The 24,061-nt window shown below is 37.3% G+C and overlaps 1 protein-coding gene across 1 annotated transcript in view; it reads left to right on the forward strand.

Annotated features, from left to right (window-relative positions):
• The window catches only part of LOC107689740 (cadherin EGF LAG seven-pass G-type receptor 1-like), a 112,021-nt gene that overhangs the window by 81,533 nt on the left and 6,427 nt on the right, over positions 1-24,061 (forward strand). The window contains 18 exon segments of the mRNA XM_016487872.1: positions 1,097-1,260; positions 1,359-1,484; positions 8,268-8,440; positions 8,548-8,733; positions 8,818-8,931; positions 10,081-10,255; positions 10,381-10,522; positions 13,457-13,577; positions 13,963-14,146; positions 14,271-14,372; positions 15,135-15,229; positions 15,358-15,567; positions 16,481-16,664; positions 16,787-16,930; positions 19,506-19,686; positions 19,839-20,006; positions 20,131-20,257; positions 20,717-20,917. Of these exon segments, the coding sequence (XP_016343358.1) occupies positions 1,097-1,260; positions 1,359-1,484; positions 8,268-8,440; positions 8,548-8,733; positions 8,818-8,931; positions 10,081-10,255; positions 10,381-10,522; positions 13,457-13,577; positions 13,963-14,146; positions 14,271-14,372; positions 15,135-15,229; positions 15,358-15,567; positions 16,481-16,664; positions 16,787-16,930; positions 19,506-19,686; positions 19,839-20,006; positions 20,131-20,257; positions 20,717-20,917 (2,797 nt within the window).

Consider the following 24,061-nt stretch of genomic DNA (forward strand, 5'->3'; position numbering starts at 1 on the left):
ATTAGTTAATCACCTCATTGTGCTCACCTGTCTGCCCCTCGTTATCTGCCCTATATCAGTTCCTGTCTCTTGTATTCTAGTTTGTCGGTTATTGTTGATGTCTACTCTACCCTTTGTGCTACGTGTGATTACCCTGTCTGGATTACCTGTTGTCAATTTATTAAATATTATTGTATTCGTTATCTTCGTTGTCCTGCCTGATCTCTTAGAACACCCCGCCCGTGACAACATTAAATTAAACAAAGGTGACAGAATAGACGAAAAAAAAATCACAGCTTACGGCTTCCATATATTATGCAGCAAATGTCTTCATCTGGGATAATGTTTTTTGAACACCAACCAGCATATTAGAATTGTTGCTGAAGGATCATGTGGCAACTATTTAAAATTACATTTTAAAATATTTTAAAATAGAAAACGGTTATTTTAAATTGTAACAATGTTTCACAATATTACGGTTCGACATTTACTAATACATGATCAAAAGTGTGTGAGTGTACAGAGTTTTGCGCGGTTAGAAAAATCTGTTTGCGCAAGTACTATGCTGATGATGAAAATCATGTCACAAGCACTGCGCACACAACCTAACGTATGCATAAAAACTCAAGTATAATTTGAGCTTTAGCGTATGCATACAACCGAATGCATAGCCTTTTAAAATATGCTCCATTTGATAGTGTCTATGAACAGAGGCACCCGACAAATTTGCACTAGAAAGGTTCATCTTTGTCAAGTGTCTGCGATTATTTCTCTCACAAAATTATGAAAGATAAAAATATCTTTGAAGTCTTTGTAAAATGTATTTTAAAGTAGAGTTACGAGTACCTCTTAACCCCCTCACACAAGTGCTTGCCAATTTGTTGTTGCTGCTGTTTCCAGCCGTTTGTTTTTGTTGTTCTTGGGCCACCTTACCAACTTGTGGACCAACTAATTAGTAAAAAGGCACATGAAAAATCATGCATACTGTACTGATTCGCACTGTACACATATACTAGCATGAAAACCAAAGTATACATGCAGGACAGCTCACTAGATTGCCATTAACTTGTTGGAGAGTTTGTTGGCACATTTCAAATTTTTTTTTTCCCCTCTTCAGGTCTTTGGATCTTACTGGGCCTCTTCTGCTTGGTGGGGTGCCCAACCTTCCAGAAGATTTCCCCATATGGAACCGGGACTTTGTGGGTTGCATGAGGAACCTGATGATTGACAGTAAATCCATAGACATGGCCAGTTACATCGCCAACAACGGCACCACTGAAGGTCTGACACAAACCATAACAATTCAAAATCATAGTGGGCATTGTGAACTTGTTTTTAGATTGTTGTAACTCAAAACCAATGCATTTATTTATTGTCAGGTTGTCCAGCAAAGAAGAACTTCTGCTATGAGGGTTTGTGTCAGCATGGGGCTCAGTGTGAAAATAAGTGGAACACCTACTTTTGTGACTGTCCTGAAGGTCGGGGCGGCAAGAACTGTGATCAGGGTAGGTGGGACTATTTGGTAGCGTGCCAATGGATATGAATGCATGTGCATGCATGTGCTGAGCATCCGTGTATGGGTTTGTTATTTTGAGCTAGGTGTTTATTGCTCATGGACTGAAAGGAAGCAGGCAGTGGCGTTAATGTGATGGTGTTTCCTGAAAGGGAAATGTCTTCTCAGATAAGCATCAGTCAGGATCTGCTTTTTCTCTTTGTCTGCCCAAAATCAACCTTACAGATATAAACTCCACATACTCAATAGCAATATTTGAGTCGATTTGCCAGTGTTTTTCACATAATGCCTGTGCTCTGTGCAATAGTGTAATCACTCGGTGCCAACAAAATCAAAGCTTTTACAACCTGTTGTTTTGGCCTTTTGGGTCAAACCAAATAGTGAAACCAGATGTAATTTAGGTTCTGATTTATACGAAAGAAAAATCCTCAGATAATCATCATTTGTAATTGTTATATGCTAAGGCAGCATCCTAAAAAATACATCATAAGTGACCACTTGTTAGCTTGTTGCGAAGTTAACGCCTTGATACTCTAATAAATGTAGAAAAGACAAGACTCAAATATTGGGTAAACTAGTCAATTTTTATTAGATTGAACTATTTTTATCGATACTTCTCACTAATTAATATTAAAATGTAAGTATATTGATATGTTTATTTCTAATCTGTATTTTTCTCTAATTGATTTACACTAGCATGATTCTAAGGAAACAATTTGATTATCTAAAAAGCATACATAACACACACAAATGCTAGGTGAATTGTCCAGTTTTAATAAATTTTTCTATTGAGTGATATTTGAGGTGTCGCAATATACCGATAGCCATGATATTTTAAAAAATTAATATTGTTTTCATGTAAATATTACACATTTGATAGTATCATAAATAATCCAGTGCTAAACTCCCTCTTCATCTCTCTGCATTTATGTTTTGAGTGTGATTAAATTGCCAGAAAAAAAGAAAACAAAATAAGTTAAAGATGAATTTGACTGATTTTTTTTCTCTCGAAATTTCTATAGATATTGTGATAATGTCATTATCGTGAGTTCTATCGGGAGCCACTATTATCTAAAAGCTAATATTGTGCCAGCCCTAAATAACATATATTAATAATTTTCTCTCAACTAGTCAGTCTAGATTAAATTTAGATTGTACAGTTTTAAGTAATTATTGACCTATATTGAAACTACCTTTCTTATCGAAGGTTTTGGAGAAGGTGGTTCTATCTCAACTTGCTTCATATTTAGATTTGAATGCTGTTATAGATATGTTCCAGTCAGGTTTTAGGTCTCTCCATAGTACAGAATCTGCCCTTCATAAGGTTTTTAATGATATTTTATTCACAGTTGATTCTGGAAAGGTAGTTATCCTTATAACTACAATCTCACAGCTGCATTTGATACCGTTGATATTTTATTGCAGCATTTGGAAGATGTTGGTATTAGGGGTACTGCCGTATATTTGTTTAAATCATATTTAAAAGATAGATCATTCTCAGTTTGCCTTGGAGATTTGTGTTCTTCATCAGCTAAATTACATAGTGGTGTGCCACAGGGGTCTATACTTGGGACTATTTTATTTTCATTATATATGGGCCCCTTGGGCTTAATTTTTCGTAAATATAATATTATGTATCATCTACAGTATATGCAGATGACACCCAGTTATATATTCAAATAGATCCAAATGGCTCTCATTCCTTTGATGGACTTGTTCAGTGTTTAGGTGAGATTAGAGCCTGGTTGGCAAGCAATTTTCTTCATCTTAATACTAATGAGTGTGTTGTCTTTGGACCCTCTTCTTCTTCCAAGGAAATTATAAGTAGGCTGGCCTCTATGAGGTTAAGTGTTTCAGATCATGTTAAGAATCTGGGCGTTATAATGGATTCGGCTTTAGTTTTAGATAAACAGGTTACTAGTGTTGTGAAGGCTACATTTTATCAACTCAAAAGAATAATTTCTAAGCTGAAATCAGTTCTCTCGTTTAAGGACCTGGAGACTTTTATTCATGTTTTTCTATCATCACGCATTGATTATTGTAATTCTTTAATATTGGGTAAACTAGTCCATTTTTATTAGATTGAACTATTTTTATCGATACTTCTCACTAATTAATATTAAATGTAAGTATATTGATATGTTTATTTCTAATCTGTATTTTTCTCTAATTGATTTACACTAGCATGATTCTAAGGAAACAATTTGATTATCTAAAAAGCATACATAACACACACAAATGCTAGGTGAATTGTCCAGTTTTAATAAATTTTTCTATTGAGTGATATTTGAGGTGTCGCAATATACCGATAGCCATGATATTTTAAAAAATTAATATTGTTTTCATGTAAATATTACACATTTGATAGTATCATAAATAATCCAGTGCTAAACTCCCTCTTCATCTCTCTGCATTTATGTTTTGAGTGTGATTAAATTGCCAGAAAAAAAGAAAACAAAATAAGTTAAAGATGAATTTGACTGATTTTTTTTCTCTCGAAATTTCTATAGATATTGTGATAATGTCATTATCGTGAGTTCTATCGGGAGCCACTATTATCTAAAAGCTAATATTGTGCCAGCCCTAAATAACATATATTAATAATTTTCTCTCAACTAGTCAGTCTAGATTAAATTTAGATTGTACAGTTTTAAGTAATTATTGACCTATATTGAAACTACCTTTCTTATCGAAGGTTTTGGAGAAGGTGGTTCTATCTCAACTTGCTTCATATTTAGATTTGAATGCTGTTATAGATATGTTCCAGTCAGGTTTTAGGTCTCTCCATAGTACAGAATCTGCCCTTCATAAGGTTTTTAATGATATTTTATTCACAGTTGATTCTGGAAAGGTAGTTATCCTTATAACTACAATCTCACAGCTGCATTTGATACCGTTGATATTTTATTGCAGCATTTGGAAGATGTTGGTATTAGGGGTACTGCCGTATATTTGTTTAAATCATATTTAAAAGATAGATCATTCTCAGTTTGCCTTGGAGATTTGTGTTCTTCATCAGCTAAATTACATAGTGGTGTGCCACAGGGGTCTATACTTGGGACTATTTTATTTTCATTATATATGGGCCCCTTGGGTTAATTTTTCGTAAATATAATATTATGTATAATCTATATGCAGATGACACCCAGTTATATATTCCAATAGATCCAAATGGCTCTCAATCCTTTGAAGGACTTGTTCGGTGTTTAGGTGAGATTAGAGCCTGGTTGGCAAGCAATTTTCTTCATCTTAATACTAATGAGTGTGTTGTCTTTGGACCCTCTTCTTCTTCCAAGGAAATTATAAGTAGGCTGGCCTCTATGAGGTTAAGTGTTTCAGATCATGTTAAGAATCTGGGCGTTATAATGGATTCGGCTTTAGTTTTAGATAAACAGGTTACTAGTGTTGTGAAGGCTACATTTTATCAACTCAAAAGAATAATTTCTAAGCTGAAATCAGTTCTCTCGTTTAAGGACCTGGAGACTTTTATTCATGTTTTTCTATCATCACGCATTGATTATTGTAATTCTTTATACAGTATATACCTAGGTATTTCACAGGGTCAATTATCTTGTCTTCAATTAGTACAAAATACTGCTGCTAGACTTTTGACTCGCACAAAGAGGAGGGAGAGAATTAACCCCAGTTCTGGTTTCTTTAGACTGGTTGCCTGTAAAGTTTAGAATTGAGTTTAAGGTTCTTTTGATGGTTTTTAAAGCGCTGCATGGTATTGCTCCAAAATATATTGTTGACCTTTTGATTCCTTATCAAAATACAAGAAATATGAGATCCTCGAGTCAGATGATTCTTCATGTTCCTAAAACTAGATTAAAATCAAAGGGTGATAGGGCTTTCTCAGTGGCTGCCTCACGATTATGGAACCCTCTTCCAGTGCATCCCCATTTGTGGATGCTTTTAAGTCTAGATTGAAATTGTATCTTTTTAGTATAGCTTTTAAAATTGATTAGAGTGATCAGAATTTTATTTTTAATTTTTGTTTGTGTGATGGTATGTAATGATGCTGGAAAGCACTTTGGTCAATGGCAGTTATTTTAAATGTGCTATAGAAATGAAATTTGTATTGTATTGTACTGTAACTCTTCCACCATGCTTGTTGCAATGCATTCTGGGATTGCCATCTCTCTTAAAGATACAGCAAAGCTGCCTTAGATTTAGCTCAAAATGAGGTATCTTAGAACATAACATAATTTAGACAGCTCTTTAGGTTTTGCAACATAATTTAATTGTCAGTTTTGGAGTAACTGTCAGTCTAGATTAAAATGACTGTTCCCACACATGCTCACAGCTACAGGAAATACAGAACCTTCTGTTCTTACCTCATTCTTTGGTGGATTTGTGAATTCAGTGCTCTTGCGGGTTGGGAAAACATGCTTGTCAAAGTTTACAGGCCAATAAATTTGCCACATTTTCCATCTTTGGCAGTCAATACTGATACATACTCAACAGGACTTTACACACTACTTTACAACTCTACTGTGATTAATTGACAGATGTGTTTGAAAGTAGGTGTTTTTGCATGTGTTTGAGCAACCCAAATGATAGTGTACCTAACATCCCCACTGGCTGTTTTTTTGTGGTTGGACATTCTGTAAGTCTTGGGGCACCCAAACAAGAGGGGATAGCATGAATCTTGCTGTTCTCATTCAGATCCCTCCCTCCACAGGCCTGTTGGGGCAGCGTTCCTTTATAAATTCTGGATGTTCAAGTAATGTCATCCTAACAAACAACAGTGTTGACTGAAACAGCCTTCTCCAATTTTATGTTTTGGCAGGGAAGCGTGCCTGCCAGGAAAGGGTGTTATTTTTGATGCTGATTAGATGGATATCTGAAGTAGCCCCAATTTTGCAGTTTGTTTTCGTTACAGGATAGCTGTGTTTTAGAGCTAATGGCTTGTTTCCAGAGCGAGCAGAGCATAATTTAGATATTATCACGTCTACACTTGTGCCATAGCACAGATAGAGTGTCCATCTCTAGTAAAACATGTAATTCTGCCTGCATAGGCTGGCAGTTCATTGGCGACTTTTCAAAATTCAGTCACGTTAGTGTCATCTGGAAATATTTGTGATACTTCAGTTCATTATATAGGGTGACCATACGTGCTCTTTTTCCCCAGACATGTCCTGGCCAGGATTTCATATTGCCTAAAATATCCAGGTTTTGGTTTTGTTTTTTCTGTTTTCATACTTGCTTTCTACTTGAAACAGTGCTGCACAGACCATTTTCTATAGATCTCACCCTCTCATGCGCCATGATTGGTTATGTACAATGCATGTTACATGCTACTTTTCGATCATTACCTACAGCAAGTATGAAAACAGGAAAACAAAGCCAAAACCTGGATATTTTAGGCAATATTGAAATCCTGGCCATGAGCATGAATGGAAAAAGAGTATGAATGTTCACCCTTCATTATGCCTCTTCACATTTCAGAAATGTTCAAATTTTTGGAGAATCATGGTTCAAGGCCAAAGTATGTATATATATATATATATATATATATATATATATAAGTGGAGCTTGCCTATACAGAACAATGCATTGTGGGTATTTGCCAGGCCATTACTGGCCCATTTAAAAATGGTTTGAAATGGATAGTTCACCCAAAAGTGAGAATTCTGTCATCATTTACTCATCATCATGATGTTCCAAACCTGTATGATGATCTTCTGTGTAACATAAAAGAAGATCTTTTGAAGAACAAAAACAGTGACAAAACAGTTTTGGTAACTGTTGACTTCAATCTCATGGACAAAAAACTACTGAGACATGTCTCCAAAATATCTCAGTAGTCATACAGGTTTGAAACGATGATGATGATGATGATGATCAAATTTTCATTTTTGAGTGAACTATTTATTTAAGTGTAACATAATTTCCTGGTCATTGCAGTGTGCCAAGAAATTTTGAATTGATGTATTTAGCTCAAGCTCCAGAGCATAGCACTTGGAAAAACAATAAAGGCCATAGATTTGATTTCCAGTGAATGTGTGTGAAGTGATCACAGTAAAGCATATGTCAAAAGCATAAGCATAAATCTAATATTACTGAGGCTTGCTTTTCTGGGACTTAGTAAGGCTTGGTTTTAATTCTTTGTTTCTTTCTAAGGGAAATGTTGTCTATAACAGAGTGATTTCAAGGCTGCAGCAGGAACTGTGGACTGTGCTAGTGTAGAGATTCTTCACACTCTTTGCCAGTGATCAGGGCTCATAGCTGAAAGGTTCTCGAGTCCTCACTTGACTCTGTGACTCTACTGTAGCATTTCCATACCATCACACTTCTGCTATTTGACTTGCCCGCACACAAATCAAACAGTAGACAGAAGTACATCGCTGATAAGTCTTGGTTTGTTTAAGGCTTTCCCACTCCTTTAAGTATGTGGCCAATATGTGGCTCAGAGTCAAAAGGCTCAATTTTCCTGGAAAAAAAAACTATATTTTTTATGCAGTCAGTCATAAAATGTTTCTTACTTTCTTGCAGTCATGCCTTCACCACAGCACTTTGATGGTCATGCCATGGTGTCGTGGAATGACCCTGATATCACCATCGCTGTGCCCTGGTACATCAGCCTAATGTTTCGCACCAGACAGAGCAGTGGAACCGCAACCCTAATGCAAGTCAACGCTGGCGACACATCTCAAAAGGCTTTCCCACTCCTTTAAGTATGTGGCTCAGAGTCAAAAGGCTCCATTTTCCTGGAAAAAAAAACTATATTTTTTATGCAGTCAGTCATAAAATGTTTCTTACTTTCTTGCAGTCATGCCTTCACCACAGCACTTTGATGGTCATGCCATGGTGTCGTGGAATGACCCTGATATCACCATCGCTGTGCCCTGGTACATCAGCCTAATGTTTCGCACCAGACAGAGCAGTGGAACCGCAACCCTAATGCAAGTCAACGCTGGCGACACATCTCAAGTTACCCTTCTGGTGAGTGTCAAATATCATACAGGTCATTCTCATTTGATGTCAATTAATTCTTATACTATTTCCTAATCAGGCATGTCATTTTAAACCATTTCCTGACTTTTTCTAAGATAAGGGACAAGTATGTGCGGTTTGAAGTACTTCTGGGAGAGCAGAAAGTGGCCACGCTGGATTTCCCAGAGGTCCGAGTGAATGATGGGGAATGGCACCACCTCCTCGTGGAGCTGAGGAGCAGCAAAGATGGGAAGGACACAAAGTACATGGCACATGTGTTCCTGGACTACAACATGGTCATGGTCAGTTCTGTGGTTACACCGTCTTTACCAAACAGAACTGTCCTTTGATGAAACATGTTTACTGAAGTCTTCCATGCTTTACAGAAGTCAGCAGAGATTGGAAATGAGCTGCCTGGACTCAAGCTGAGGAGCCTGTTCATTGGTGGACTTCAGGGACAGAGTAACAGCATCCAGCAGGGTTTTAAGGGATGCATGCAGGTGAGGCCTAGAGAAAGCATTTGAATCTTTCACCTTGCATCAGACAGTAGCAGTTGTGAATCATATATGTGACTCTGGAGCACAAAACCAGTCTTAAGTCGCTGGGGTATATTTGTAGCAATAGCCAAAAATACATTGTATGGGTCAAAATTATTGATTTTTCTTTTATGCCAAAAATCATTAGGATATTAAGTAAAGATCATGTTCCATGAAGATATTTTGTAAATTTCCTACTGTCAATATATTAAAACTTAATTTTTGATTAGTAATATGCATTGCTAAGAACTTCACTTGGACAACTTTAAAGGCGATTTTCTCAATATTTTGATTTTTTTTGCACCCTCAGATTCCAGATTTTCAAATAGTTGTATCTCGGCCAAATATTGTCCTATCCTAACTGACCATACATCAATGGAAAGCTTGTTTATTCAGCTTTCAGATGGTGTATAAATCTTAATTTCACAAAATTGACCCTTATGACTGGTTTTGTGGTCCAGGGTCACATATGTGTAATGCACTGATTCTTGGCAAAACAGGTATACAGGACTAAAATAAAATATAAGCAATTGTTTTGTATATAATATGGAACTGAGTAATTTATGTGTTTACTATTAATTTAAACTTAATCATTCTTATTAATATATTTTTGTATTTATTAATATTAACATTTATTATTATAAACGTTTATCTGTGTTCTAGCACTCAATGTGTCAAGTGTATTATAATGTATTATAGATACTGACAAGTGCAAAACTGAACCTGGATTAAGCATGAATTCAGAATGCATGATGGACTTTCAGTCCATCCTGTGTTGCAAAGCAGAATTTTCAGCAGCCATTACTCCAGTCTTCAGTGTCACATGATCCTTCAGAAATCATTCTGATATGCTGATTTGAAACATTTCTTATTATTTTCATCAATGTTGAAAACAGTTGTGCTGCTTAATATTTTTATAGAAACCATGAAACGTTTTTTTCAGGATTCTTTGATGAATAGAAAATGTTCAAAAGAACAGTATTTATTTAGGGGAAAAAAGATAATAAAAAATCTCTGACACCACACTTTTGATGAATTTGATGTGTGACCCTGAAGAAAACCGTCTCATAAATAAGTGAAAGGTGACTGACTTTATGCAAACATGTTTCACAGGGTGTCAGGATGGGGGAGACTGCTACCAACACGGCTAACATCAACATGCAGCAGGCATTAAAGATCCACGTGGAAGAAGGCTGTGATATGGCCAACCCCTGCGACTCCAACATCTGCCCTGACAACAGCCAGTGCACAGATGACTGGAATGCACACACCTGCGTCTGTGACCCCGGTACTGACACCTGCATCACATTCACTGCATCTGTACAGACGCATCTGATTTCAGTTTGAGGGCATTCATCAAATTCTCTTCTTTTTTTCTTTCTTTCGTTCTTTTTCTCTTTCTGTCACTCACAGGTTTCTTTGGCAAAGACTGTGTTGATGCATGTCATCTGAATCCCTGTGAGCATTTGTCCACGTGTGTTCGTAAGCCGAGCTCCTCTCACGGTTACACATGCGAGTGCAGTCAAGACTACTATGGACAGTACTGTGAGAACAAGTAAGTCGCATACCAGATGAAATACCAGATCAGACTAGACTTTTTTTTTATTCTGGTTAGTGCTAGTTTTGGTATAATTGGTGGCCCAGCATAGCTATGCTGCTAAACAAACTAGCATGACTAGCCTTTCTTATGAATCTTGCTGGTTGAGCTATTTCATTTAAATTCACTTACTCACACTCATGCCGTTCCAAGCCTATAAGAGTTTTGTTCAGCTTTGAAACACAAATGAAGATATTTTAAATATCACATGCAACTAAGAGTTGATAAAGGGGGTGTTTACACAACACTTTTTTCAAATAAAAATGGAAAACTTTTTATACATTTTGGCCATTAATTTACACAGCAACAGTATTTTGGGGGCATGAAATGCTCATTTTTGAAAATGAATTTCAAAGTGCAAGTTTTTGAAGGCGATACTAAGCTCAACTATGCATTGAAACTTTTGTGATGTCTTTATGAACTGTTTAAAGCTTGACAGTTTTGGTTGTATAAACTTTCAATGGGTGGACAAAAATGATGAGGGAATTTTAAATGTTACTTTTGTTCCAAAGATGAACAAAGGTCTTGTGGTTTTGGAATGACATGAGAGTGAGTAAATTACAGAATTATAATTTTTAGGTCAACTTTAAGTAGCAGGTGATTGCTGATTAAACTGACGATTTACTGTAGTCTCGTTAGTTAATCATGTCAAATCCAATTTATCTGTATAATCGCTTTCCACAATACACATTGTAAAGCAGCTTTACAGAAAGTCATTATGTTAATATCTTCATACTTTATAGTCACATTTAGCAGATTGACAATATAGTTTACATTTTGCAACAATACAGTTCAGATATGCTATACAGTATATATTGCCCTATGCAAGTATACTGTATGTGTGGGGATAAAGTTGAAAATACATATATATTCAACATATCTGGTTTATTGCTGGCCTAGCCTGTGGACTGGAGAACTAGTAGCAATACAGCAGGTGAAACTGGTCGACTAGTGTAGTATTTCAGATTAAGCTGATTTTAGTGAGGAAGACTTGCTAATAATAGTAGGCAGTCCTATCTTCTATGGCACATTTCTACTGTGTCCTGACAACCCTTATCAGGGTTTATATTGCGATAATGACTGGCTGACTTTGCATTATAATTTACTTAATTGCAAGATGGATATGAAGCTGTTGCATTCTGAATGGAATTGAAACACTGCGATGAGATTTTTACATTGTAACATGGAGATTTCTGAAATACTGCTTGTTGATTTCTGAGATGATCTGAAAAAAAAAAAAGCACAGAACAACATTGTTTAGTGTGAGATTGTCTGAATTGTCTGAAATTTACATTGCAGTTGTGCAGCGTATCAGTGTAAATGATTTGCATTTTGAAAGTCATCTTCATTCCAGTGGTTTGTGTTTGTGTGTTAGTGTGTGTGTGTGTGGGTGGGTGTGTCTGTCATTGTGTTGGCTCTTCTCTACAAAGCAGAGGAAAACAACACAATACACCCTTGTCACAAGTCCGCACAAGCGCCACAGAATCATTACCTTCCCTTTTATTTTCGTTTTCAATCTGCTAAACCCTCTGCTCAGCGATGAATATCACGCTGTCTCATCACTTACACATGGGATGTCTTATCCCCTGGTTCCTTACTTACTCTGTTGACATGACTGTCCACTATTAGATTAAGATCCAAACACGCTGCTAGCACCTGATGCTGAGTTAATAAGCACCATGTGGCCCTGCTGTCTGCACATTTTAAGGAGAGGGATTTTTTTCTCCTCAGCCACAGTGTACTGAAATAAGTCCACAATGGAATTGTGTTGACCTCCAACTGGCCTTTTACTGGGCATTTTCAGAACAAAATTGATCAACAAAACATTGAGCAATATTTTGGAACTATATTAGCACTTTTCAAAGGCCAAAAACATACTTTGTGCAAATGCTTGGCTAAGAAACTGCAAACACGTGGCCACTGAGATGAGATGTCACACTTGCATCAACATGCAACAGTAAGTAAAAAGTAAATAAAAGTGTAATTAAAATAAAATTAAAATGTATTACTATTACCATAAAAGATTTTGGAAATTAAAATTGCATTAAAACACGACACTGGCATTGACTGGATGCACAACCTTTGACATCAACAGCATTTTCCCTTATTTATTAGCAGATTAGCCTATTTATTATGCTATTCCAATTTTGCATGATGTTATATTATTTGTATTTTACATTTTCCTTGTTGACTCACCAATGTTTTAGAGTATTTTTGGAGACTATGGCTTTTCTAAATCACCTGCTTTATGTGTAAAGCACAGGATAAACTATGTGTACATACACCTGTAGGAAGAGTCCTCGACCACCCAAGAAAATGATGCTTGGGCAGTCAGTCTTTATATGCTTGTACAAACAGGCACAATTATGTTTCTCATCAGTTTCCAGTCTTCAGTCTTGTGTTATTACTTATCATCTAAAGTCTGCCAACCCTCACATCTAATCTCTTGATCTCTATACCATGATTGATAGGATGGTTTTTACTTGATTTTAATTGATTTGCTTGATGCATTGGTGCTCTGCGAGTGAGATGTTCAGATGATACAGGTTAAAATGCACAATCTTTGCCAACAAATATTTAAATAATAATAATAAAAAACAATTGTTTGAAAAATACTTTCACTTTTCAATAAAATGTGGTAAAATGTTATAACCAACTATTACTATTACATTCATTTGTATTACATAAATAAATAATCAAGAAATTAATTATGAAAGTAGTTGTTTGTTGCAGAAATGCAATATATGTTTTAAAATTTTGAAAAATGTAACAACAAAAATGACTAAATTACAAACAAATATTTCTGCAGGATATGGCCTGCACTATTTTTGTTTTTCAGTTTTAAGTTTTCACCCAATTTGTTATACTGATAATATAATTTTATTCACACAGAGTGGAAAAACCATGTCCTCGGGGTTGGTGGGGCAGCCCCATGTGCGGCCCTTGCAACTGTGATGTCAGCAAAGGCTTCAACCCTGACTGCAACAAGACTACTGGAGAATGCCGCTGCAAGGTATGAAGATATGATTTTTTTTTTTCGCATATTTTACCCAAACTGGTCCGAGCCTTTCAGTCTGGTCCAGATTTGTTGTCCACAAATGTTAATGGATGTTTTAGAGACTATCCTTACATATCTATTGGTAACACTTTAGTATAGAGACCAATTCTCACTATTAACTAATTGCTTATTAGCATGCCTATTATTAGCATATTAGCTGTTTTTTAGTACTTATAAAGCACATATTCTGCATGACCATATTCTACATCCCTAATCCTACCTAAACAACTATCTTACTAACTATTAATAAGCAGAAAATAAGGAGTTTATTGTAGTTAATGGTTTGTTAATAGCGAGAATTGGACCTTAAAATAAAGTGTGACCTATCTATTTTACACAGGACAACTACTATCAACCAAAAGACAGTGACACCTGTTTCCCCTGTGACTGCTTCCATTTGGGCGCCAATTCACGTACCTGTGACCCAGAGACGGGTCAGTGCCCCTGCAAGGCGGGTGTGATTGGCCGACAGTGCAACCGCTGTGACAACCCCTTCTCTGAAGTGACTAGCACAGGTTGTGAGGGTACGTAATGATTTCCTCCAACTTGCTTCGAGTTTGAATGAAAGATGTGTCCATCTGGCAATGTCCATCTACACTAATGAAGTGCAAAGTGAGTATCATCATGTGTCCTGTCTTTACTATTCAGTTTTGTATGAGGGCTGCCCAAAAGTCTTTGACGCTGGAATCTGGTGGCCCAGGACCAATTTTGGACGCCCAGTAGCCATGAATTGTCCCAAGGGATCTATTGGTGAGTGATACTGGCCTTGTTATTGTGACGAATTGACAGCGAATATTTAAATTATCATTTACAAGCTGAACAATGAAAACTTGGAAAATAGGAGTCTGTTTTATGACAGGTGAATTTAGGTTTGAGTCGATAGCAAAGTAGATTTTTTTCAAACTAGCTTTATTTAAAATAATAAAATAAAATTCTGAATAATGCAAAGTGGTGTTACCATACATTTTAAGGTTCAAAGAAAAAAATAAGTTATATATTTTGATGTGGCTAGCTACAATGATGTATATTTTAGTGTATGACATTTAAGTGAAATAATCTGCTTAAACTTGTGCAAATGCCCGTTTTCGGTGGCTTTCTGTAACTTGGCACTGCCGCCCCCCATTGACGTTACTCAGCCCTGTTAACAAAGAACTCTCATTGGCAGAACTCTGCAGTTAGATCTTTTCATTGGTTGGGTAACTGAATGTTAATGAGGCCTCGTCTCTAGAGGGAGCTGCTTGGCAAACACTAAAGTATTGTGGGACATGGCTTGGCAGCGCTTGTAAAAAAACACATTTTCCCAAGTGCTTGTTGGAGTGCGGTTTCAGTTTGAGAAACTTCAGAAACTGTACTTTCAGTAAAAGCATTTATTTTATATTTATACATTTCTATAATATTTCTATAATAATTTCTATATATATATATTATACATACACGTTTACATTTACGTACACATTTATTTAATATTTATTAACTATATTATTAATTATATTGTTTTCTAACTGACTTTAGGCACTGCTGTCAGACACTGCAGCGACGAGAAAGGCTGGCTGCCCCCTGAACTCTTCAACTGTACCACCATCACATTCTCCCACCTCAAGAAACTGGTAGATCTAGACGTTTAAATCATGAACAATCACTGAAAAGTTCATATTGTTGTGGTCATCACGGAAACATTTCAAGTAACCTCTCTTTCTCCCTTCCTCTTGTTCATATCCCACATCTTTTGGATCAGAATGAGGAGTTGCATTGTAATGAATCCACAATGGATGGGCAGAAATCAAAGGACATCGCTCGGATGTTACAGAATGCCACTGACCAGACCAAGTCCTTTTATGGAAACGATGTTAAGACAACCTATCAGCTGATATCTTGGATACTGCACTATGAGAGCCAGCAGCAGGGCTTTAACCTGGCCGCCATGCGTGACGCCAAATTCAACGAGGTTGGTTTTACACCTTCATCTCTACTGTCAATATAATCTGCTTCAGTTTTAATACTTAAAAGTTATTAGTGGTTATTTTTCAGACTAGCATCACTGTTACTATTGCTCATACATACAGAAGGGTTAGATATCTGAGCAAACCACTAACCCAGCTATTAAACTCTACTCTTCCACACCATTCTTGCTTTACAAATTATACCTCAAAGTATCCAACTTGTTGGAGAGACATCATTTTTCAAACACTGTGTCTACACCGGACACATGCGGCATGTCGTGGCATGATAAAATAAGGTCCCATTAAAATTAAAAGAGCTGTCTAGATTGGCAGTGCCCATTGTAGATGTCACAATATCCAAAATATGACAAAGTTGGGCTTTTTTGACTTGTAACTGGTGCTTGCCAGGCACATTTTCTTGAGTAAATGTAATCTAGTTTGCACTCACATAGCAGCCACCTAGAATACCCTTTAGTTAAAAGTAAAAAAAAACACTTATAACACCTTAGCAACCACATAGCAACACTCTGAGCATTGTTACGTCAACTTTTGCACATACAAGCACTTTTACCATTGTTTATAGCTATACCAATAATGGGATGTTAGGAGCAATTTTCTCTTGGTCTCTTCTGTACTTGAGCTCTGGCAGCCCAAAATTGTGAGCTTTTAGCCTTGAGGTTTAGTGGATTAGTGTAAATAACACAGCATATAGTGACTGATGTCATGAGAATGAAAACGCCCACATTTAAAGCATATCTGGCAGCATGAACATACTTATCATGATACATGGTTTTAGGATAAGGATGCGTTTTAAGACCGCATTCATTATGTCTTGTCTTGGCCCAGATTCAGACTTCTAAAGTCTCTCAAATGTCCAGAATTTTACCCTGAAATACTTAATGTGTTTAAATTATGTAGAACATAGTGAAGGCTGGCAGTGCAATCCTGGATGCCAGTAATAAAGGGCACTGGGATCAGATACAGAGAACAGAGGGAGGTACAGCACATCTGTTGAAAAACTTTGAGGAATATGCCAACACTGTGGCGCAGAACATGAGGAAGACCTACCTGAAACCCTTCATCATCGTAACCGAGAATATGGGTGAGTTACATTGCTAAAATCATTTAAAAATAGAAAGTAATGTAGATTGAACCAATTATTGAGTATATTGTTTTGAACACTATGCAGTTCTTTTTAACCTTAATCTTTCTTTGACTTCTCAGTTTTTGCAGTTGATTATCTGGATGCCATTTATCCAGATGAGGCAAAAATCCCTCGTTTTCAAATGACTGACCAGGAGTGTCCCAAAGACCTTAAGTCATCTATTATTTTCCCAGAATTCAGTTTCAAGTCTTCAGAGCATAAAGGTAAAACATATATTATAGTAACAAAAAGACACTGAATTGTGATTTACTTTAAGAAAAGCTTCTGTAATAAATAGATATATATGAATAACGTTCTCTAGCAAAAGTGTTGCGTTCTCCCGAGAAACTTTGTGTTCACTCCATCACAACAGTTTAGTGAGCAAACGTTTATTGGGAGAATGCAAAAGTTTTGTGAGTAAACTAACACATCTCCAACGTGATCTCATGAGAATCCATATGTATTTTACGTAAAATGTGGTTCTACAAAATGTACATTTACTTACGTTTGTATAGACACTGAAATGTACAATACTGACGCATTTACAGCATCTTAACGTGCAATACCAATGTATTGACAACCCCTATAACGTAAATTATTTACATATGAACAACTTTGCACACTTACATATGAATTCTTATGAATACTGCAATCTCGGAATTAACAATTCGTTCTGTTCTATATGATTTCTGCTGCCAACTCGTTTCGAAGAATACATACTGTTAAACGAGACTACACTTTAAACCCTTAAAATGAATAACATTTCTGCAATCGTTTAACCATTACATATCATGTAATATTTACTTTGTTTACTATGGGACACAAAACGCATTTTCTCCGACATGCTGTGACTGACAATATAACCATAAAATACACCAAAAAAACACAACATAATTACAAAAAGAAACAATTTTATTAGTGCGCTGTAATCCAAATCTTCAGAATCCATACGACTGCGAGGAACAGTCCCAAACTCAAGCCTTTTTTTTTTCAGCGATCTTCATCTCCATCCTGAGCAGCGACCGTAAGCAGCAATACCCGCCCTGATGCATTGATACACGTATCTTAATGATATAAAAGATTCGTAAATATTTTACGGTTTTATGGCTGTAAATTACATCCAAATTGTACGTTTTAGCATCAGTCAAAATGTCCAAAATATACGTTTTGTACTGGTAAATATGGGTGGGCGATATGAGCTAAAATTCATATCACGATATTTTACATTGTCCAGGCGATATCGATATTATATTGCGATATGAGAAAAAAAAATACAGGCAAAATAGTTTAACCTTATATAACTAGAAAAAGTGAGGGATTGGACAAAGACCTGAAAAGTATTTTTTTATTGTGCCATTGTTTTTCTCAAAAAGTGCAAACGTGCAACATGAGATAGGCCTGTATGAATTAAAGTAAATTAAATTAATTATTGCGTGTTTGAGTAGTTCAGTGGTTCCCAAACTTTTTCTGCCAGGCCCCCCTTTTTACAATATAAACACTGTAATATTGTAAAATTTGGTCAATTTAAATTATCTATTTGATCCTTCAGAAATCATTCTAATATGCTGATTTGCTGTGCAGTAACCATTTCTGATTATTGTCAATGTTGTAAACATTTGTGCTGCTTAAAATTTTTGAGGAAACAATTTTTTCACGATTCTCTTATGAATATTTGAAATAGTTCTTTGTGTCAGAGCGCTGGAGTTCGTCAGAAATAGAACGCGGCATCAGTTTACTGTAATGGATTTGTCATGTTGCGTCGCGCCGCATCCACAGCAGAGAACATCACTTGGTTATATTTGCTTTTGTTAAATCGCGCCGCTCGCGTCTGGTGTAGACACGTTGTTTTGGTATTTGGGAATCTTAAGTATATTCATATTCTGCTTTACGCTTACCTGGCACTGGAAGTCCTTTCACAAACTTGTAACTTTCATGCTTAGAGCAGAACCATGCATCGTTCATTTATATTTCTACATGTCTCCCTGCAATACAACTCTGATTCTTCAATCGCGCCATCTAGTGGTCTGTTATTGATACAACCACAACTGCTACAACTGATAACGGAGCGCTCAAGCAGGTACTGCGAGTCATGTTGAGGTCATTAAAATATGTCAGATTAATATCTAGCGTTCAATTATTTACTTATCAGACAAGTGGCCGCATGATAAGTGGGAAAATTACGCAGTGTAGTCTTTATCACCCTGTAGAGGTTTCTTTTGCAAAATAATCTGCTGACGTTCCCTCAGTTTGGGAACCACTGGAGTAGACAATTTGTGCTCTATTAATTTGGTCTGTTACGATGCTATATGTGTTTGATTACTAATGCCTGTGTAGTACGGCGTTGTACACAGAGGACAAAAACGTTCAGCCTCGACTCTTTATCGTCATTTGTGTTAAAATTTGCAAAGCGTACCAAATTGAACAAAACAATATAAAAGCAACATTTTAATTCATGACTATATAACGGTATCCACGGTATAGCAAAATCCATATCATTGAACAGCATAATACTGGTAGTCACTTTCATACCGGTATAGCGCCCACCCCTACTGGTAAACATTACGAACTAATACCAACGTATGAACAATGAGACCAGGCTGACATCTCACACAGTGATTAACTAGGAAAAAATGCTAATTCACGACAAAACTTTTGCCATAAAAAGCATAGCAAACTACAAACCTGTTACTTTTTTCAGTAGTTTTGTAATAATATTCAGGCACATTCAGCATGTTAATAAATACTGCATTTTCCACATGAACTATCTTGTAACTCTCTTTCACGTGAATTTTCTGGTAGTTTCTCCTACAGATGATTCAGAATCTCACAGCAGCTCTAATGAAGAGCACGATCCGGCTACAAACAAGAGGAAAAGGCATACAGAGAGTCTGCCACCATTTCCTGTGGCTGCAGTAATCATCTATAAATCTCTGGGCCAGCTCCTACCAGAGCACTACGACCCCGACCGCCGCAGTCTCAGGTACAGAACGTCACTTTTTAGTACTTTTGTCCAGCTATAAAGCACTTGTCCAAATATTTAGTCTTGGTGGCATTCCACAGTCAAACACAGAACACTGTTGCCATGCTAAGAAGATCCATTTAGCATGTTATTGCTGCCTGTATTTTCCAAAGGCTGCCGAACCGTCCGGTCATCAACACTCCTATCGTGAGCACGACTGTGTACAGTGAAGGCGAGCCATTGCACATTCCTCTGGAGCGACCAATCACACTGGACTACAACCTTCTGGAGACGGAGGAGAGAACTAAACCTGTGTGTGTGTTCTGGAACCACTCTATCACGTGAGTCACAACCCCTTCATACACATTCACAGGCATCTCCTAAATCAGTCCACATGTTTGTTTCAGTAAGTAGTATTTCGAATGTAGATGATTAATGCCGGTCTGATATGTCTTTGTATGTCAGTGTTGGTGGCACAGGCGCCTGGTCATCTAAAGGATGTGACCTCATCTCCAGAAACCACACCCACATCAGCTGCCAGTGCAATCACATGACCAGCTTTGCCGTGCTTATGGACATTTCTAAGAGAGAGGTACTGTGGCTAAAATAACACCACCTGTCATCATTTACTCACCCTTACTTTTGTTCATCTTCGGAAAACACAATTAAAGATCATTTTAAAATGTTCTCATTATTTTTGTTCATACATTGAAAGTCTATGCAATTAACAAACCTCACTGAATGTTGTGCGTCAAGCAAAAAGGACGTTTAAGCTTCCGTTTACCATATTTGATGTGCTCTATGTATGTGCGTTGATCAATGCTTAAATGTGATAAAAGCCCAAATTAAATCGGTACATTATATAAAGTGATCATCTCTAATCTAAGACTTTGATTAAACTGCTTGATTCATATGGATTACTTTTATGATCTCTTTAGGAACTTTTTTAAATGATGGTAATTTAGATTTTTGGGTGAACTATAACTTTAAATCATTTATGTATGTATGTACATATGTATTTAATTTTTCTGACATTCTTTTATTCTGTCAGCACGGTGATGTTCTTCCCCTGAAGATTGTCACCTACACCACAGTCTCCGCCTCTCTACTGGCGCTCCTCCTCACCTTCATCCTGCTGGCCATCCTGCACAAACTACGCTCTAACCTTCACAGCATCCACAAGAACCTGGTGGCCGCCTTGTTCTTCTCTGAGCTGGTCTTCCTTATCGGAATCAACCAGACTGACAATCCGGTGAGGGGCTATGTTACTGTGAAACCAGCATGGGTTTAAAAGTGGAAATAGCAAAATAATGTAAAATGAAAGTTAGAAGGAACTCAAAAGACCTCCCATGAAGTTACAAGACTGGAATTATGGGTTTGATCTTTCATCAAGTTAAATCACAAGTGAGCGTTTCAATCTCAAATGTGGTTTTGTGTCTTCTCATCGAGAGAGTCTCATGTTGTAGTTTCCCTTTCAGTGATATCCAGAATTTTAGATTCCCATTCTCAAATTCCACTAATTACTTTCTTAAATCTGTAATTAACAACTGCATATACTTGTGGACTGAGGTTACTTTGACAAATGGCTGCGATTACTATTAGGTGGCTTTTATTTTGGGTATTTGTAATCCATTACTGAGTAGGGAAAAGCTTTAATGGTTTAAATGCATTTATATGTGGTTTGACACTTCTTCCTGTCTCCATTGTGCCATTGGCTGGGCAGCACTCTGGATTACATCAGATCACAGCTTTCTGTACTTAAGATTTATATACAGATGCTGCAAATGTTTTATTAGCATGTGAAACAACACTGGACATAATGTATTTTGTTTTTATGAATGTTTGCTCCTTTAATGTTGAAATTCCACATATCCCAGCTGGTTTTCTCATGGAGGCATGCTGTGACTGGTGTCTGCTAGTACTAGGGGTTGGTTTAGATTTATACTGACACACTTTCACATTATTTTAATAAATGTGAAGTCTGACTACATATTGGACACACTGATTAAGTCTAGCTCACTAAAGAAGGCGTCTATATCTTTTCTGATCTTTCAATACTAAGTGGGCGAATTTCACACAACATTGTCAAGAACATGTCCAAGAATAAAAATGTAAAGCATCTGATATTTAGACTAAGAGAAAAAAAGGTAGATGCTATTTACAGTAAGTGTAATGGAAACGATTTTCTTTCTTCTGCTGAACACAAAAGATGTTGTTTTGAAAAATGTTGGTAACCAAACAGTTTGAAATCCATAGTATTTTCTCTTCATACTGTGAAAGCAGATGACTACCAGCAACTGTTTGGTTTCCAACATTCTTAAAAAACATCCTTTGTGTTCAACAGAAGAAAGAAACTCATACAAGTCTGGAAAAACTTGAGGGTGAGTAAATAATGACAGAGTTTTCATTTTGGGGTGAACTATCCCTTTAAATGGTTTAATTTTAAATGTATACATCATGGGAGTGTTTGTTATGCTGCCTTTCAATTCAATTCATTCATTCATTCAACATTTTTAAATGTTCATTATTTACGTCTATTTTTTTTTGCTATTATACTTTTTCAAAATATACTGTATTACAGTAATAATAAAAAAATGTAAAATAAAAAAAGCAAAACGTCTCGGTTACGTATGTAACCCTCGTTCCCTGAAGGAGGGAATGGAGACGTCACGTCAGTAATGACCGACGAATTGGGATCTCGCTTAGAGAGATCAATCCACTTTGAGTGTAAACTAAATGAGCCAATGCACATTGGCATGCGATGATTGCAATCAAGTCGACGATATCGCTGGAAATTAAGTGTCCCCAACTAAGTAAGCCAGAGGCAACAACGGCAAGGAACCAAAACTCCATCGGTGACAGAATGGAGAAAAAACCTTGGGAGAAACCAGGCTCAGTCGGGGGGCCAGTTGTCCTCTGGCCAGACGAAATCAGCAGTTCAATTCCAGGCTGCAGCAAAGTCACATTGTGCAGACGACTCAACTGGTTCCTGTGGTCTTGTCCCGGTGGCCATCTAGGAGACAAGGTCCTCACTGGGGATCTGTCTCTGGGGCTCATCTAGTTTCCTATAATTAACACCTCTGTTTTTTTCAGAATGTAGCAGTAAGAAATGACTCGTCATCCAGTTTTTTATATCAACTATGCATTCCATTAGTTTTTCCAATTGGTATGTTTCGCCAGGCCGCGAAGAAATATAGAGCTGAGTATCATCAGCATAACAGTGAAAGCTAACACCATACATGTAAAGCGTGAAAAGTAACGGCCCTAGTACTGAGCCTTGAGGTACTCCATACTGCACTTGTGATCGATATGATATCTCTTCATTCACTGCTACGAATTGATGGCGGTCAGATAAGTACAATTTGAACCATGCTAATGCACTTCCATTAATGCCAACAAAGTTTTCTAGTCTATTCAAAAGAATGTTGTGGTCAATAGTGTCGAACGCAGCACTAACATCCAATAGCACTAATAGATACAACCATGATCAGATGATAAGAGCAGGTCATTTGTAACTCAATTGAGAGCAGTCTCAATACTATGATACGGTCTAAATCCTGACTGGAAATCCTCACAGATACCATTTTTCTCTAAGAAGGAATATAATTGTGAGCATACTACCTTTTCTAGTATCTTGGACAGAAAAGGGAGATTTGAGATCGGTCTATAATTAACTAGTTCTTTGGGGTCAAGTTGTGGTTTTTTGATGAGAGGCTTAATAACAGTCAGCAGGTGGTACAGCAGCTGTGGCAACGGGACATGACGTCTCCGTTCCCTACTTCAGAGAAATAGAGTTACATACATAACCGAGACATTCCCCTTCAGTCGGTCACTCTCGATGTCATGTCAGTAATGACCAATGAATTGGGATCCCTACCAAATAGCCATGGATGCTGCCCCTTCCAGTGTCCTGGACCCAGTCACTGTTTGTCGTAGCACTACCCACTCAGTGAGATTGGATAACACTGGGAAAATGTACCCGTTCCACTTGGAACAGGAACGTTGCGGAAGCCCCATCCTTCCCGAAGGAGGTTTCGAAAGCACTTACACATATGAACAACCCTTTAGCCCCTGAACTTGGGAGGACGCCGGGCGAACTGAATCGAATAGCCGAGTCTGATGGTCTGAAGGAGCCAGTGAGACGGACTGGGGAGTGCTAGCCATGCTCCCAGAAACGGAACAATTGGCACCAATGGAACCACTGACGTACCAGCAGTGGGGCAGCGAAGAGGAACGCAGGGACCCAGCCCGGCTCGTGGGGTCTGCGTGTGTGCAACACTTACCTGTGTTCGGGCAGAGGGTGCGTGAGTAGTACGTTTGATCGCACTCTCGAACCGCCCACAGCTGCTCACTGGCGAGAGAGGAGGGTGAGTGTGATCCGAGACTGGCTCGTTCA

The sequence above is a fragment of the Sinocyclocheilus anshuiensis genome, unplaced genomic scaffold (genome assembly GCF_001515605.1).
Source record: "Sinocyclocheilus anshuiensis isolate Anshui unplaced genomic scaffold, SAMN03320099.WGS_v1.1 scaffold1014, whole genome shotgun sequence".
NCBI lineage: Eukaryota > Metazoa > Chordata > Actinopteri > Cypriniformes > Cyprinidae > Sinocyclocheilus > Sinocyclocheilus anshuiensis.